Source organism: Lathyrus oleraceus, chromosome 1 (assembly GCF_024323335.1).
Source record: "Lathyrus oleraceus cultivar Zhongwan6 chromosome 1, CAAS_Psat_ZW6_1.0, whole genome shotgun sequence".
Lineage (NCBI taxonomy): Eukaryota > Viridiplantae > Streptophyta > Magnoliopsida > Fabales > Fabaceae > Lathyrus > Lathyrus oleraceus.
This window is the reverse complement of record NC_066579.1, coordinates 3,495,379-3,514,351: the sequence shown is the minus strand read 5'-3', so window position 1 is coordinate 3,514,351 and position 18,973 is coordinate 3,495,379. Positions and strand designations below refer to the sequence as shown.

Below are 18,973 nucleotides of genomic sequence, written 5' to 3'. Positions count from 1 at the left end.
GCTGGGCGTATTCCTTAAAGGTTTCAGAATTTTTCTGCGTCATACTCAAAAGTTGTCTCCTGTCAGGAGCCAAATCCATGTTGTACTTATAGTGCTTAATGAAAGCGTCAGACAAATCTTGAAAAGACTTGATGTGAGATTGGTCCAATGTTAAATACCACTTCGACGAGGCACCTTTCAGACTGTCTTGAAAACAGTGGATCATCAACTTGTCATTTTCCACATGGGCAGCCATCCTACGGTAGTACATTATCAAATGGCTTTTCGGACATGTAGTCCCTTCATAGCAGTCAAAGTTCGGAGTCTTGAACTTTGGCGGAATAACTAAACCGGAAACCAAACAGATGTCTCTAGCAGCAGCACCAAAGATCTGGTCTCCTTCCATCTTTCTTAATCTTTTATCAATAGTAACAACCTCCTCGCGGAGCCTATCACGCGGCTGGTACCCTTCATCATTATCATCCAGAATTTCATAAACAGGCTCATTAAGATAAGGCTGCACCCGAGTATGGACATTAGCTTGTGTGAAGGTAGGGACCACCTTTGGAGGCTCGGGAACCAAAGGCACAGTCTGTTGAACGTTCTGTATAACCGGCATGGCTTGTTGACCTTTGTGCAACTGGCATAGTTTGTTGAACTGACGTAACAACAGGCGGATGTATGAAACTCTGCGAAAGACCATAAGGAAACGGGTTCTCAACTGAAACAACCGGCGGATCTACGGCAGCGGTAGTGTTGATCTCAGAGACCACAGTAGGCTGAGTATCCATCTTTGCATTGATAACCTGAAGTAGTTCCATAATCGTTCCTACATTCCCTCGAAGGTCTGCTAGCTCGTTGTTAACGCGATCCATCTCTTGAGCGTGCTCTTCCATCCTTCTTCGAGCTTGAGCTCTAGTGTTGTATCGATTCAGGGTGACGAAACTGTACGCGTTAGAACCGAGTATGAGACAACCGGGAGACACATGAAATGCAAAATGTGATGCAAAATGCGAATGAAAGATTTCATGGAATTCAAGCCTTTACGAACATCGCGGAATACCACTGGGATCTTTATTTATTAATTTGAAAATGGATTACAAATAAATATTCTTAAAAAATCTTAACAAGGAAAGAAAAAAAATAAAAAAAATAAAAGCTACGAAAGCCCTAAGGAAGCGTAGTCCACGACTTCAACGAGTAGGCGGAGAGTCGGAGGAAAATAAATCCTCGTAGATTCTTCTCTTTTTGTAGGAAAGCACTTCTTCATTCTTCGCCTGCAGCTGCATTTGTAGCTCTTCATTCTCACTGACGATAACCTGATATTTATTTTTCCACGTTTCTGCCTCATGTTGTGATCTCTTCAAAGCGATTTCCAACTTTTCAGCTTCGGACATGAATACTAAAACAGGTTCTCTTCTCGGAGGTAAAGGATCTTGGCGAGGATAAGGCATCTTCAGCTTGATGGCTCTTTCCCGGATCCAACGAAGATAAGGTTCCATAGACACACAATTCGGCTTTCCCAAACTTTCTTTGCCTTTCTTGTGCAAATGACGCCAAGCGGATACAATCTGATCTTGAAGTTCTTTGTCACCCTTAAAGAAGATTTTCTCCACATGAACACTTTTAGGCGGTTCTTTCAAGGGATACCCTAACTGTCGGCGAGCTAGGACTGGATTGTAGCTGATTCCTCCATTAAAACCAAGTAAAGGTACGTTGGCAAAGTCTCCACAGCTGTCGATAATTAGTATTCCATCATACACACGATTATACCAAACGATGTCCGAGTGTGTCAGCGCCATGACCCTTGGTGACCAAAATCCCTTGTCAAGACTCAAAAAAGACTTGGGCAAGTGCGAAATAAACCACTTGTATAATAAAGGCACGCAACAGGTGATCATTCCTCCACCATGAAAATTCCGGAGATGTATGGAATGATAAGTGTTACCCAATAACGTTGGTACTGGATTGTTCTTCATGAATATTTTGATGGCGTTAATGTCAACGAATCCTTCAAAACTTGGGAAGAGTAGCATTCCATAAATAAGCAAAGCAAGGATTGTTTCAAAGGTAGGCATGCTTAAATGATCGGCATAATATTGGGCTTTCTTGATTAAGAAAAGCGTAGGTAACCCTACAGTTCCGCCTTTGGCGATCATATTGCCTTTGATGTCGGACACCTTTAAGCATATGGCTTTAGCAATGTCTTCCTCTTTAGGGTCCTTCTCTAAGAAAGGGAACGGAGACTTATCCATAATAGGTAACCCCACCAACTGAGAGTACTCTTCTAAGGTAGGTAATAGCTGATAATCTGGGAACGTGAAACAATGGTAATCCGGATCATAGAACTGTAGTAACGTAGAAAGAAGCCCATCCTTCACTTGGATTCTCAATAAGGATAATAGCCTTCCGTACTTGTCCTTGAACCCCTCTTGATCTTCAACCAAAGCTCCTAGCTTCCTTAGGTCATCCAACTTAAAATTCTTAAAAGAGTATTTCAAGGTGTTTCTCTTATTGTAATCCATGGTAGCCTGCGATGTTCATAAATAAAGTTTGAATTCCATGAGATGTAATGCAATGTGATGTTTTATGGATGTAATGCACATAAACACACAAAGTCCTAGGTTAAAGGTATATGAGCGGAAGTCAAGGTCTACCCATCCCACAGAGGTATGTACTATAGGGTTAATTGTACCTGCGGAACAAGGGTTCTAAATCGGTGCCCAAAGTCATCAGTCCATCTTTCGGATATTATCAATTTCCCAATTGACTCGGTGGTTAATAATATTCTCAAGAGAACCTCTTTTGAGTGTGGTATCGCGTAGCAACTATTTTGGGATTACTCCCTCATAGTCCCCGCACTACGTCCTATATAAGGCCAAAGTGGTGTTAAGGTAACTACGGTCCCCAGTGTCATAGGCTCCCATCGAAGATAGTAAGTGTCTTCACGATTACTCGTTCAACAGAACTACCTTTTAAAAGGGCCTCAACTGAGCGGTGATTCTCAAGTCGGCTTGGTCGGGATTCAACTCCCTATAAGCTTCGTTGAATCTATCACCTCCTATAATAAGTTCACTCAAATCCGGGTGTAGGACTTACCTCACAACAAAGATACCCCCCATAATACACAATAATATATACATACAATTAATAGTATAAAATATCATACAATAAACAAAATAGGGGCAACCCTTAATTATGTTGTTCCCCAGCAGAGTCGCCATTTTCTGTTGCGGTGGAAATAGGATATCAAACTATTAATTAGCTTGAATCACAATTCTTAATTCACAACCGCTCTTTGATTTATCCGAAGGACAAGGTCAAAAGAGGAAAAACCTATACTTGCATCGTAAGCACAATGCAGGGAGATACCTAGGTAAGGGGTTGGTTAAGCTTAGGGAAGGTACTAGCACCCTAAACTTCTGTAGTACTCTACAGGAACCTTTTGTTTATTGTATGTCTTTTTATTTTTATTATCTGTTGGGAATATGTACTGAGCTAAAGGATAAAGTGACCTAAAAGAGACCTAAGGGTTAGTCCTAAGTTTACTCGGCAAGACGTCGCATCTTGTGCCTACATATCCTGACGGGAATGGAATCAGAGTAATTGTAGTTCCCCTCGTAAGGGAGGTTAGAAACGTCTTGACTGTGGTCAAGGTTTCAATGGGGAATAAACGTATCTTAAGGACACGCTTACGGGGAGTGCGGAGGCTCCAACCTCTACGTTGAATTTGTTAATTAAAATTAGGGTTGAAATTATTAGGGATTCTACGGCGGGAAACCCTACAACAGAGTACGACGACTCTTTGACCTAAAGCTAGGGTAAAGGGCATTTGGGTCCGCGGCGGGACGCCTAAGCTGATTAGGGTTTTGAAACATTCAAAGGGTAAGGCTATTGACTCGGCGGTCAAACGGCTAGACCTAATTCCTTCGGAAGGGAAATAACGGGAAAACATGCAAACATGGCAAAATATTATATGGCAGAAATAAAGTGCTGAAAGTAAAGAAAGCTGTCGCGATGATCATTCGCGTAAATTACAAATCCCAAAAAAATGCAAAAATAAAATAAACTGCGACCATGGCCTCGCGTAAATTACATCCATGGAACAAAATAAACTGAATAAATATTAATCGGAATTTAAGCATGATCTGAGGAGAAACACAAAGAACATTAGTGAAAAGTTAGACAGAAATCAACGGCAAAAATGAAACTGCTAAATTGAAGGAGAAAAATACAAATTTTGTTACGGGTTCATTATTATTTTAAGAAAAAAAACCCCTGTCATATTTTTAATTATTTTACAAAAAAAAAAAAAAAAGATCTATTTTAATTTTAATTTTTGCATTTTTACGATAAGAAAGAAAATTAAGTTTTATTTAAAAAAAAAAAAAAAAAAGCTAATTCTTAATTTAAAACAAAGATTTCTAACAAGCGGACCTTTTATCCTTACCATTAATCTAACTTTAACCAACGACTCATATTGCTAATGAAACAATTTTTTTTTTAAAGTTAGTAAATTAATAAGACTAACTACAGGTTATTGTTAAAACATGTTAATGGTATAAGGATATTTTTTTACTATAAGTTACTAAAACAAATTAATTACAATAAACCTATATAAAAATCTACAACTATTTCAGGAATCCCAATTATTAAACCCCTACTAACTTTTCAATATTAATATTTTAAAAAAAATAGTGTTTATTATAATAAAATAAAGAGCAAAACAAAAGAAAAGTGGAAGATAGTGAAGGACAGTAAAGCAGAAACAAATTAAAAGGTTAGGTTGTCTTGGTTAGGGTTTGACAATCCTTTTTCCTCTTCTTCGCTTCCTGCATGTGTGCCTCGCCGCCATGGATGCTTTTCCGAAAGCTTCTTTCCCCTTCCTTTCCATTGATGCATGCTCCTATTTCTTCTTCAATTCATTATACCTAAACACGAAACATACAGAAATCATCCGAAAATTAGTAATGACCGAAAATCTATACCTGTTGATGGTGAAGAACGGCCGGTGATAAGAACTTTCTGAGGCCTCTGGCTGCGGCTTCGACGGTGACGGTTCGATGGCTTTCCTTTGCTAGGTTCAGATCGTTATTCTCAAGGTTTGCTTCTTTTTCTTTCTCCGTTTGTGATCCGAGGTGATGATGAAGGAGCGGAGGCTCCTCTGAACCTCTGTTGTTGTTGAGCCGCTGCGGCAAGTTCTTCTCTTCGATCCTCTTTTTTGAAGAACCATATGAAACTCTTATACTTCCGTTTGATGGGCCTGGACGATTTTTGCGACGCCGCTGCGAACTTAACGCCTCTTTTCCAGGAGATATTGGTGCTGAGTTTGACAGGATCTTGTGTGGTTTTCTAAAGTTTTCTTAGATTTGCTTGCTTTTTTTTCGGAAAAAACTATTGCTTGGATTGTTGAACGGATCCAGTGGATTTGAAAACTTGTTAATTAAACCGGTTCGATGGACTGGTTTTCTGAACTGTTTTTCTGAACTGGTTTCTGAATTGGTTTTGTTTGAACTATTTCAGCTTGTTGGACTTTTTGTTGGAATTGTGTTTTTTCATAGGACGATTGGAGTTAAGGTCCCATTTGGGGCAAACCGTCCTCCTGAGAAAAATCACTTCTCAAACCGGCTTTTCAAATAAGCTCTTTTCTGTATAATCTCTTTTTGGCCAAGCAATCTCAAAATGCAATTTTCCTCTCAAACCGGCTTTTCAAATAAGCTCTTTTCTGTATAATCTCTTTTTGGCCAAGCAATCTCAAAATGCAATTTTCCTCTCAAACCGGCTTTTCAAATAAGCTCTTTTCTGTATAATCTCTTTTTGGCCAAGCAATCTCAAAATGCAGTTTTCCTCTTCATCTTTCGGTGCCTTTCGATAAGAACAAACATCTGCCCTGTTCTGGCCGAGGTCGCGAACCGGACATCCGATGATGATATCTCTGAGGGTGTCAAATTAACCGATTCAATTTCCTTGTTTTTGCTCATTTTGCAGGTTTGAAGATATGTCGGAAAAGTCGGAGAATCGGAGCGAATAGACATCGGACAGTATAGTAACTTAAGAATTTTATGATTCCTTTTGTAGAAAATGTACTTATTATTTTTGTAATTTTATGTATTATTATTTTGTGTAAAGAGTTAATAAAAATTCCTTATTTTTGTGGAAAATTATTATTATGATTATGCAAAACAAAATGAAAACCACTGCATATGCTGTTTGTTTAATGTTGGAAATAGAATTAAAATAAAACTATGAAATAAAGTTATAATTTTTTTTAAAATGAAGTTATCTAAAATGAAATGAAAACTTAAAACGGGATTAAATGAAATGAAAACTTAAAACGGGATTAGCTATTTTAAAATGAAATAAAACTTAAAATGAGATTAATTATTTTAAAATGAAATAAAACTTAAAATGAGATTAATTATTTTAAAATGAAATAAAACTTAAAATGAGATTAATTATTTTAAAATGAAATAAAACTTAAAATGAGATGATCTATTTTAAAATGAAATAAAACTTAAAATGAGATTAATTATTTTAAAATGAAATAAAACTTAAAATGAGATGATCTATTTTAAAATGAAATGAAATATAAAATAGAATTAAATAAAATTAATTTAAAATAAAATGACGGTACAATGCAATATGGTTATCCGACTAACTTCGCTTCCGACACCATTTCCGATTAAAATCTCCCAACCAGATCAAACAAACCAAAGTTCCTGATTACAACTCAAAATTCAAACTTGACGGCCGGCTGTAAACAAATGACCGTTTTGCCCTTCATAAGCTAAAGAGCGCACCACGCGATGTTTCCTGCAAAAATCAACCAACTACAAGAACTTGTTAGTAATTAGTTAAATGCAAAAATGCAACAGAACGCGAGATGGTTCGACTAATCTTAGGGCAAAATTTGGGGTGTTACACTTGTTCTTTGAGGGGTTGCCTTCTGTGTTTTGTTTGAAGATAGTTGGGTTGATTTCTTGAGATATGTATTTGATGTTGTAAATTCTTCTGCCTCCATCTTTCTCCATGTTTAGAAGAGCAGCGATGGACTTTTCAGTTATCACCATCTTTACTCCCAGAACATAGGAGACGATGAAGTTATCGTCAGCATCAGCAAATCTCCAGAATTCTTTAATAAGATTTGGGTAAACTGGACCGTAGAGGCGTTGAAAGTAGTTTCCCCAACCTTGTTTGCGAAGTTCTTCAGTGAGGTCTACGACATTTCTTCTCATGTTATCAAAATCCACCAAGGATTCACACAACACTTCCAATTTGTCAAAGGGCGTTGCAAGATGAATGTGGGGCTCACGATCAAGAATGTGAGGCTCCTTGTATACTGGTGTTGTAACTACGCCTGTAACCGTTGGAGTAGGGTTGCTTATTCTTGGAACTTGATTGCTTGAGTCCATTTGCTGAGAGTAGTTGAACACAGCTTGTTGTTGAGCATCCATGGTGTTGATGAAGAACTGAGATGAAGATGAACTGCTTGCAGAAATGCCTTGAGAGAACTGGGGTTTAAAGAGTGAGTGAGAGTGAAATGTGTGCAAAGTGAGAAAAGAGTGTTTAAATACCCAAATATGGGCGCATGCAAAACGACACAAAAATCAGAGTTTTAGCACAAAAACCAAGTTAGCACGTTTAGAGGGAGAAATGATTATAGCTCATAAATGATGTCTAATCCCAACAGTCAGCACACTGCTCGAGGAGATCTCAAGAGACTGTTCCTTGATTACTGCTGGACAGCTGTCTAGAAGTTCCAAGGTCAGACGCAAGACACTCCACGTGTTTTGATTTATCTGATCTTCAGGAATACCAAAGGATTGGTTCCTGGAGATTTCCAACTCAGATAACTTCTAACTAAGTAGAAGTATCAGAGTCAGAGGCAGAATCCATTTGTTTATGTCAGAGTCTCATTTAGCAACCTCAGAGGCACATTTTATTCAGGGCAGTTTTGAATGTTCAGATTTTCGAAGATAAAGAGGAATCTATCTTCAGCTAAGGGTTTATTAAAGATATCTTCCCATTGATGATCTGTATCAATGAACTTCAATGTTACTATCCCTTTCTGAACATAGTCTCTGATAAAATGATGTTTTATTTCAATGTGCTTAGCTCTGGAGTGCAAAATGGGATTTTTACTTAAACAAATGGCAGCAGTATTATCACAAAAGATAGGAATATTACTCTCAAAGATTTGTAGATCTTCTAACTGATTCTTCATCCAGAGCATCTGAGTAGTGCACAGTGATGCTGAGATGTATTCTGCTTCTGCAGTGGACAGGGCGATAGTTGATTGCCTTTTGCTTGCCCAGGATATCAGATTGTTTCCCAAGAGCTGACAATTTCCAGATGTGCTTTTTCGTTCCAATCTGTCTCCTGCGTAATCTGCATCACAATAACCAGAAAGTCTATACTCTGATGTTTTCTCATACATCAGGCCCAGGTTAGGAGTTCCTTTCAGATATTTGAGAATTCTCTTAACTGCAGTTAAGTGAGTTTCTCTAGGATCTGATTGGAATCTAGCACAGAGACAAACACTGAAGAGAATATCAGGTCGAGTAGCAGTCAGATAGAGAAGGGAGCCTATCATACCACGATAGAGCTTCTGACAAACCTTTTTACTGACTTCTTCCTTTTCAAGAATGCATGTTGGATGCATGGGAGTCTTTGCAGAGTTACATTTAGCCATGTCAAATTTCTTCAGAACATCTTTTATGTATTTGCTTTGATGAATGTACGTGACTTCTGAAGTTTGGTTAATTTGAATTCCCAGAAAGAACTTTAGTTCTTGCATTAAGCTCATTTCAAAATTTGTCTGCATTAACTCAGAGAATTCTTGACAAACAGAGGCGTTAGCTGAACCAAAAATGATATCATCAACGTATATCTGGCATATCATGAGATCATTGTTAAGGTTTTTACAGAAGAGTGTGGAGTCAACTTTCCCTCTGATAAAATTATGTTCCAGAAGAAAGTTACTTAAACGTTCATACTAAGCTCTGGGAGCTTGTTTAAGTCTATATAAGGATTTTTTAAGTTTAAAGACATGTTCTGGATAATTTGGATTTTCAAAACCTGGAGGTTGGTTGACATACACTTCTTCTGATATATAACCATTAAGGAATGCGCTCTTGACATCCATTTGATACAATTTGATGGAATGATTTATAGCGAAAGATATAAGAAGACGAATAGATTCTAACCTGGCGACTGGAGCAAAGGTTTCATTGTAATCAATACCTTCTTGTTGACTGTAACCTTGAGCCACCAGTCGAGCTTTATTTCTGACGATTTCTCCTTTCTCATTCAGCTTGTTTCTGAATACCCATCTGGTTCCGATAACGTGAGTGCCTCTGGGCTTAGGAACAAGATCCCAGACAACGTTCTTTGTGAATTGATCTAGCTCTTCTTGCATGGCTAGAACCCAGTCGTTATCTTGAAGTGCCTCATCACAGGACGTAGGCTCAATCAGAGATACTAGTCCCAAAGGAGTTTCTTCAGATGTCTTGAAGGTAGACCTGGTTCTGACAGGTTCGTCCTTGTTACCTAGAATCAATTCTTCAGATATGTTGAGGCGACTTTTAGCTTTCTTTGGAATTAATGGAAGATTAATTTCCTCAGGATTTTGAATGGCAGTTGCTTCTGGAGTTTTGTCAGATCCTGCAAGAGTGATTTCTAAATCTGCAAAATTCTCAACTAGCTTTGACTTTTTAGGGTCAAGCTTATCGTCAAATCTGACATGAATTGATTCTTCCACAATTTTGGTTTCTGTATTGTATACTCTGTAGCCTTTAGAGAGTTCTGAGTATCCTAACATAATACCTTTCTGTGCTTTGGAATCAAACTTGTTCAGATGTTCTTTAGTGTTTAAAATAAAACAGGAGCATCCAAAAGGATGAAAATATGAAATGTTTGGTTTTCTTCCTTTACACAGTTCATAGGGAGTCTTTTCCAGAATAGGTCTTATGGAGATTCTATTCTGAATATAACACGCTGTATTTACAGCTTCGGCCCAAAAGTGCTTAGCCACATTGGTTTCATTGATCATAGTTCTGGCCATCTCTTGGAGTGTCCTATTCTTCCTCTCTACAACTCCATTTTGTTGTGGAGTTCTAGGGCAGGAGAAATCATGGGATATTCCATTAGAGTCAAATAATTCCTCAAAAAATTTGTTTTCAAATTCCCCACCATGATCACTTCTGACTCTTACAATTTTAGAGTCAAATTCTTTTTGCACTTTGGAACAGAAGCTAGTGAATACAGAGTGAGACTCACTCTTGTGCTTTAGGAATTTCACCCATGTCCAGCGACTGAAATCATCAACAATGACTAGTCCATACTTCTTTCCATTGGCTGATGCTGTTTTCACATGACCAAATAAATCAATGTGAAGAAGTTCCAGAGGCTTAGAGGTAGTAACAATAGTTTTCTTTTTGAAAGATGTTTTTGAAAATTTTCCTTTCTGACATGCTTCACATAGAGCATCTGAAGAGAACTTCAGCTTAGGATAGGCCTCTGACTAACTCGAGTTTATTTAGCTGGGATAATTTCCTCATGCTAATGTGGCCCAAGCGTCTATGCCATACCCATTGCTCTTCGTGAACGGACATCAGACATTTCACATTTTGATCTTTTAAATCAGAAAGAATTATTTTATAAATATTGTTTTTCCTCTTGCCTGTTAATAGGACAGAACCATTGTTTTGATTTATGGCTTTACATGTTTTTTGATTAAAGATTACATCATAACCGTTGTCACTTAATTGACTTATGGATAACAACTTATGCATTAATCCTTCTACGTAAAGGACATCAGATATAGAGGGAAGAGTACCATTACCAATAGTTCCGGAGCCTCTGATCCTTCCTTTCTGATCTCCTCCGAAGCCTACGAATCCAGCGTCTTTAAGTTCCAGGCTTTGGAACATAGACTTTCTTCCCGTCATGTGTCGCGAGCATCCAGAGTCCAGGTACCATGACTGGTGTTTGAACTTTGCTGCATAAGATATCTGCAACATAAACAATCTTATCTTTTGGTACCCAGAGTCTCTTGGGTGCTTTATGATTAGTTTTCCCAGAGTTTCTTATCACTTTGGGTTTTCTAGCATTATCAAATTTTTGCTCTTGTGTGTGTGTATAGTGATATGAAAATGGAGATTTAGGTTGATCACTAGTAGAAGTTTTATCTTCCTTAGGATCATACCCAATTCCTTTTCTATTATTCTGACTGACTCCATAAATCATGGATGCCATTACACTTCTTTCTATCCCATTTTTCAGAAACTTTTGAAAGGCTTTTTCGTATTTATAAATTATCGTGTTTGACGTTTGTGGAGCTTGAGATAACGCTTCTTCAAGTTTTAAACAATTTTTCTTTGCTGCATCTCTTAGTGATGTCAAAACTTTGTTTTCATCTTTTAGTTCTAGAATTGTTATCTCAAGCTTGCCACATTCTTCAAATTTTTCTTCAAGGCAGCCTTTTATTGCTTTAAATTTTTGTTTTAGTTTCTGATATGAGCTAAGAGTTTCAGACAAGCATGATTCTAGGTCAGATCGAGAGAGTTCAGAAAATACCTCTTCTGATTCAGATTCTTCATCTGAAGTGTTCCTGGATGTGGTAGCCATGAACGCCATATTTGCCTGTTCATCAGAGTCAGATTCTGATGAGTCAGATTCACTATCATCCCAGGTAGCCATCAATCCCTTCTTGATTCTAAGGGAATTCTTTTTGAAGCTCTCTTTTCTGGAACTGTCTTTCTTTAACTTGGGACATTCATTCATGTAGTGACCTGTTTCTTTACATTCATAACAAGTAACATCTTTGTTAGTTTTACCTTTTGAGGTTGATTCTGATCGATCCCCTCTGGGTCTTGGACTTCTGAAGTTATTGTTCCTCTTTTTCCAGAGTTGTTTAACTCTTCTGGTTAGAAAGGACAATTCTTCTTCATCATCAGAATCTTCCTGTTCAGAGTCATCAGCATCTTCTGTTTCGGCCTGGAAGGCTTTATTTCTGTCAGATTTGCGCTTTTTAGGTCTGGACTTTAATGCTACAGACTTGTTCTTCTTCTGAGGCTCATCTTCTTCTAGTTCTATCTCATGACTTCTGAGTGAACTGACAAGCTCTTCAAGACTGATGATGTTCAGATCCTTTGAAAGCTTTAAGGCAGTGACCATGGGTCTCCACTTCTTTGGCAAATTTCTGACTATCTTTTTGACATGGTCTGCAGTTGTGTATCCTTTGTCTAGAACTTTGAGACCTGCAATAAGAGTTTGGAATCTAGAGAACATTACCTCTATGGCTTTGTCATCCTCCATTTTGAAGGCTTCGTATTTCTGGATTAGAGTCAGAGCCTTTGTTTCTTTGACCTGAGAGTTTCCTTCATGAGTCATCCTCAGGGAGTCGAGTATGTCTTTAGCTGTTTCTCTGTTGGTAATTTTTTCATACTCGTTGTAAGATATGGCATTGAGAAGTATCGTTCTGGCTTTGTGATGATTCTTGAATTCTCGCTTCTGATCGTCTGACATCTTACTTCTGGGAACTTCAACTCCAACATCTGTTACAGGAGGTTTGTATCCATCTGTGACAATGTCCCAGAGATCAGCGTCATAGCCTAGAAAGAAACTTTCAATTCTATCTCTCCAGTAATCGAATTTCTCTCCATCAAAGACAAGAGGCTTAGCATTGTAACTATCTCTTTCATTTGTGTAGGCCATAGTTTTTCTCGTTCTGGATCTCTCTACACTGTTAAGTGTTTGATTAGAAAATCAATAACAAAGCCGAAGCTCTGATACCAATTGAAGGTGAGAAAAACAAGAAAGGGGGGTTTGAATTGTTTTGGAAAATAAGCGCTTTTTCGGAATAAAAACACACAGGATTTTATACTGGTTCGCTTATAACACAAAGCTACTCCAGTCCACCCGGCCAAGGTGATTTCGCCTTCAAAAAGGACTTAATCCACTAATCTTGAAAGATTATTACAACCAACGTCTAAGAGAAAGATCTCTTAGTCCTTCCAAGTTTACAGACTGCGCAGAGTCACTTGAGGAACAATCAAAAACAATTTAGGCAAAACAGAGTTTGTAATCTAGAGTGCTTCTAGGATAAAGCAAATATTACAGCAATTTGAGCAAGTAAAAGGTTTCACGTTATGAGCAAAAAGCTCGTGAAAGACTAAGAGAGAGAGTGGAATTTTTCTGTGCGTTCAGGTGTGTCTCTCAAAGAAGTTTGCCGTCCTTTATATAGAGGTGAAGGAACCGTTGTAGTGATGGCAGAATATTTGACTTTGATTAGAGTTTAATGCCATTACTTCTGTGTTTCTTGCCATAGCAGGTTTGTCTCCTTGAATAACTTCTTTCCAAATATACTTTCTTTCCATTTGAAGTTGTAGTTTCCGTTACTCTTTCTGGATAAAGAAATGTTTCGTCAGAGTCTGCGTTACTCTGTTAATCTGAGATCTGTGACATCAGAGCTTCTGATAGTCCTGTTCTATTAGATCCTCAGCGTTGATTCAAGAGGAAGTTGAGAGCTTCTGATATTCTGCTATGTTGTTTTGCTCAGAGTCAGAACTTCTAGAGCGTGCCTCTTCTTCAGATGTTTCTGATCTTCTGGTACTTTGTATCTGATTCGATTCTGTATCTAATAAAGCGATCAGATTCCTTTGTTCTTGTTCAGAGTCCTGCACACTTAGAGAAATTTCGTTAGAGTGCCATTTTTGGTTTCATCCTTTGTTATCATCAAAATCCTGGATTCTGTTGTAGAACTATTTTTGTTCTTACAGATAGGACCAGGCAAACACATCCGAATACTCTCGAAGAAGATCAATCAACCCCTTCTTCACTTCTAGACACAGGCGAGACCCAATCTTGACTTCCTTCATATCATCATCGGAACCCAAGTTGACTAACTCGATCTGCTCTTCGAATGGCTAAATGTCTTTTTCCTTGTGCTCTAGAAGACGAGACAATTCATCACTTACTTCTTCATCACTTTCCTCCTCAGCCTCAAGCACAAGGAACTCAATGGGGTTAGAAACCAACCTGCATAATAATTTGATATTTTGATTTTAGAGAAGTGAATTGTGACCAAATATTATGTAGATGGACAATTATATTATGTTTTTTTGTGATTACCATTCTCAGAATAAAGTAAAAAGTAAAAACAGAACATCATAGATGTGGATGAATAGAATTATATTTTATTGATGATCAAATTCAAATGCCCAAACAATGTTCACTTCTCCCTTAGGCATATGAGAAGGATTTTAAAAAACAAATAAAAGCAATTACTTAGATCGATGCATGATAACAGGAATATCAACAGCATTCCAATTGTTGCAAGCTTTTCCATGCGTCATAAAATTGGTGCAGTCTTCCTCTTCATCATCCTCTAGCACAGCAGCTAAGTGTTTTTCATTACCATGAATGAACCCTCCGCTACGAAAACTGAGTTGTACATCTTCAAATCTAACTACAGATGAACCTCGTTAGAAACCCAATCCAACTCTACTCTTGTTGTCGAAGACCTCTACCATCCGTCCCCGCTGATCAGACTGACTATCTTCCACAATCTTCAATGCATCTTTGAATAAGGACATGGGTGCCCCGACTCTCTTTTCCTTAGTAATAGATAAGGCTTGGAACGGAGTTCCAACCTCATCCTCAGCTTCAACATAAGAGAAAGATAACAGGTGGCTGACCAACAACGCCTTCTCCCTACCAACGATAACTAGCTTCCCATTCTTGACAAACTTCAGCTTTTGATGCAACGTTTAAGTAACGGCTCCTGCCTCATGAATCCATGTCCTTCCCAATAGACAACTTTAGGCCGAGTGGATATCCATTACTCTAAAAGTAATTTGGAAGTCACTCGGACCTATCTTCACCAGAAGGTCCACTTCTCCAATCACAATCTTGAGTGAACTGTCAAAAGCTTTGACGATTGCGCCACTATATCTCATAGGCGCTCCTTGGTATGACAACCTGGACAAAGTCGAGTTTGGAAGTACGTTAAATGAAGACCCGGTGTCTACTAGCACATTCGACAGAGCATCATCTTTGCAATTTATTGAGATATGTAGAGCCAAGTTATGATTCTTACCCTCCTCGGGGAGTTCCTCATCATAGAAACTGAGATTATTGCAAGAAGTGATGTTAGCTATAATATGATCAAACTGATCCATCGTAACATCATGTTCCACATACACTTGCTCGAGAACTTTCTGTAGTGCTTCTCTATGCACTTATGAGTTCATCAACAGAGACATTACTGAGATCTTGGAGGGAGTTTGGAGCAATTGTTCCACCATATTGAACTCGCTCTACTTAATCAATCTGAGCACCTCATCATCATCATTAGGCTTCAAGACGTTAGATTCACCAGACTGACACCTTGGAGCACTAACACAATCTACCACTAGTACATCAACTTTCTTATCAATAGATATATCCTCCATATTCTTTGGGAACACCGGCCTAAACACACGACCACTGTGGGTCACCTTGGTAACGTTGGCTACGCTTAAAACAGAATTGGTCGTAGGCAAAGGAACCTCTTGACCATTCTCCAACATGGTAGCATTATACTGATACGGAACAACTTTATCGGATGCATACAAAATTGGACCCGCTAACCGTATTACCAATGGTGATACCGATCTATTGATGATGTTATTACTACTTCTACTATCATACTGAATAACCACTCTCTCAGGAGTTTTGGAAACAAAGACTATAACATTAACATCGTCATCTACATGACGGGATTGAACAATCTAAATCAAGCCTTCATCCATCAACCTCTTGGTATCTATCTTCACAACCATACAACCTCTAGGATTGACACTGCAGATAGCACAATCATCATGGTCATGCTCACAATCACTATCCAAGCAAATATCCTTGTGCATCGTCACCAAGGACCTTCTAATGAAGCGTACATCAAATACCTTGAACTCGCCAGGACAACCGTCCATTATATTAATAGATGAATTTCCATGGGCAGGTAATGGGTTAACTTTGAAGTTCGGCGCACAGTCCTTGAAGGATACCATCCTGCTTTTTACCAGCTTCTGAACTTCATACTTGAGGGGGTATAAATTATCTATATCATGTCCAGGAGCTCCTTGATGAAAAGCACAACGAGGTTCCGGTTTGTACCACCATGGAAGTGGTTCAGGGATTTGTGGAGGATTTCTTGGTTGAAACATGTTGTTGAGAACCAAAGACGGATATAACTCTACGTATGTCATCGAAATTGGGTCAAAAGAGACCTTCTTCCTCTCAAAATTTGGTTGCTGATGATTGTTGGTATTGTTGTTGTTGTGGTTGTTATTGTTGACGTTGTTGTTGAATTGGTGTTGACTGATTAGCTGAAAATACTGGAATGACCGATGATACTTGATGATGATGTTGACAGAATGGTTGATTTCTTCCTGCTTGAGGCCTCCTTTACCCCCAACTGAAACTGCATTAGCTTTACTCTCCTTCTTCTTACTAAAATTGTTGACATACCTCTTGCTGGATGACACCTCCTCTCTGGATAACCGTCCCTCTCGGACACCTTCTTCGAGCCTCATCCCCATGTTTACCATTTCGGTAAAATCGTTGGGGGCACTAGCGATCATCTTCTCATAATAAAATGAGATCAGGGTCTTGAGAAAAAATTTGGTCATCTCCTTTTCCTCTAAAGGAGGGGTAATATGAGCAACAAGCTCTCTCCATCTTTGAGCATACTCCTTGAATGTCTTTTTATCCTTCTGAGACAATGATCTCAACTGGTATCTATCGGGATCCATATCAACATTATACTTGTACTGCTTCGCGAATGCTTCACCCAAATCATTGAACATGCGGATGCTCGCACTATCCAATCCCATGTACCACCTCAGGGTTGCACCGGTCAAGTTGTCTTGAAAATAATGGATCAAAAGCTGATCATTATCGGTTTGAGTAGACATTTTTCTGCCGTACATCACCAAATGACTTAGTGGACAGGTATTCCCCTTGTACTTTTCAAATTCAGGCACTTTGAATTTCATTGGGATCTTCACATTTGGAACCAAACAAAGTTTCGCATCACTCTTTCCAAACAGATCTTTACCCCTCAACGTTTTCAACTCCTTATGTAGCTCAAGGAATTGGTCCTTCATCTCATCCATCTTCTCATACACATCAGGGCCCTTAGACGGCTCGAAATGATAGATGGTGTCTTCTACACGGGGTAAAGTATGCACAACTGGTGGCGGCACAGACATGACCGGGCTAGATGTCGGCATGGAAGCAAAAGTAGGCGCAAAACCTTCAAGCACAAAATTCGGAGGCATTCCCCACGGGAATCCGGCATGCATGTTGGGGGCAAAGTGAGCAGCGGTTGCAGGAATGGTAGAGGTAGCCACCTCTGAAATGACAGTATTCTGAGGAGGAGGAGTTGCAGGTGTTGGAGAAGACTGGCTCTGAGCAGCTAGGACTGACTCCATCATGGCATCCAGACGAGCAATCTCATCCTTCAGGTCTCTGTTCTCTTGTTCAAGAGGCTCCATAATCCTTGAGTTATTAGCGCGGGTATTCTACCGATGAGTCAGCTTGGCTGAAGCACAGAAGAAACACCAATGAGACATCTGGCGAAAGGGAAACCTGCTTATGCGAATGATGCATGAAATGCAATGCTTGATTGTTATTTTCATTTTCAAGGAACTTACTATATTATTTGCAAATACATGTATATTTAACAATAACTGTAACAATTTGATATGACCATAAAAACCTCTTTTATATATATAATTGGAAGGATTACACTGAGTAAAATTTCAGAAACCAAATGAAAATACAATAGAAAAGGAGACTAGTCATCCTAAGGATCCCTAACAAGGATGTCAAAAGATCTAGCTATAGGCGCGTACTTCCTTCGAATGCGTCGGATCTCGGTCTCAAAAGAAGCCTTCATCTGAGTCTTCTCGAGGACAAGCTGATCAACAATCTTCTTCCAAGCGGCGGAAGGCTGAGGCATACTAGAGGAAGATGAAACCTCCGGCTCTCTCTGTCTCTTCGTCACTCGATCTTCAAGAAGCTCAATAAGTGCATCTTTGTCCTTAGACTCAAGCTGCAACTCCTCATGCTTTCAGCTCAAAGCATGGAAACGCTCTTCCCATATGTCCTTTTCATGTTTCATCTTGCGCGAACATGTCTTCCAATCCCTCTACATCTTGGTTAGGGAGAACTAATGGCTCAACCACAACCACAAACATAGGTCTTTCACAAGCATAAGGCATCTTCAATTCCAAAGCTCTTTTCTTCACCCAAAGAGTGTAAGCTTCCAAAGCTACACAATTGCATGGACCAAGCTCAGATCTTCCTTTCCTATGCACATTATCCCAAGCATTCACAATCTTCTGCTTCAAATGTTGGTGATCTTTACCCTCTTGATAGAAAAGACCTTCTAACAAAGTGTTGTTAGGTTTGTCTCTCAAGGGGAACACAAGTTGATGACGAGCCAAAGCAGGGTTGTAGTTAATTCCTCCTTGTGTACCAATGAGAGGTACATTAGATAATTCACCACAACTATCAATAATCTCCAAACTACTCAATAAAGAATTATACCAAACTATGTCATCATTAGTGAGAGACATAAGTCTCTGTGACCACTGTAGACATTGTTTATTCTCCACAAAAGCAGACGTCTGAGGCAAGTGCAAAATAAACCACTTGTACAAAAGAGGGACATAGCACACAATCGTTCACCATCCTTAGAGTTCCTTAGATGCAAATATAAATACATATCACCTAACAGAGTAGGCACAGGATTCCCAATCAAGAAGATTCTAATGGCGTTAATATCAACAAAACCGTCAATGTTAGGGAAAAAAGTTAAACCATAGATGAGCAACACAAAGATAGCTTCAAAAGCATCCACACTACCGGCTTGAGCAAAGGCAGTAGCTTCCTTAATGAGCAAAGGCAGTAGCTTCCTAACTTTAATACCTTAAATTAAACGCTC

At 38.8% G+C, this 18,973-nt stretch overlaps 1 protein-coding gene across 1 annotated transcript; it reads right to left on the bottom strand.

Annotated features, from left to right (window-relative positions):
• Positions 1 to 1,172: 1,172 nt before the first annotated feature.
• LOC127086630 (uncharacterized) lies at positions 1,173 to 2,504 on the bottom strand. The gene has a single exon (XM_051027421.1). The coding sequence runs from the start codon at positions 2,502 to 2,504 to the stop codon at positions 1,173 to 1,175; it is 1,332 nt and encodes a 443-aa protein (XP_050883378.1).
• Positions 2,505 to 18,973: the final 16,469 nt, after the last annotated feature.

What these genes read in the sequence shown, in the direction of transcription:
- LOC127086630 (XM_051027421.1), bottom strand. Translation starts at nt 2,504, where the DNA reads ATGGATTACAATAAGAGAAACACCTTGAAATACTCTTTTAAGAATTTT.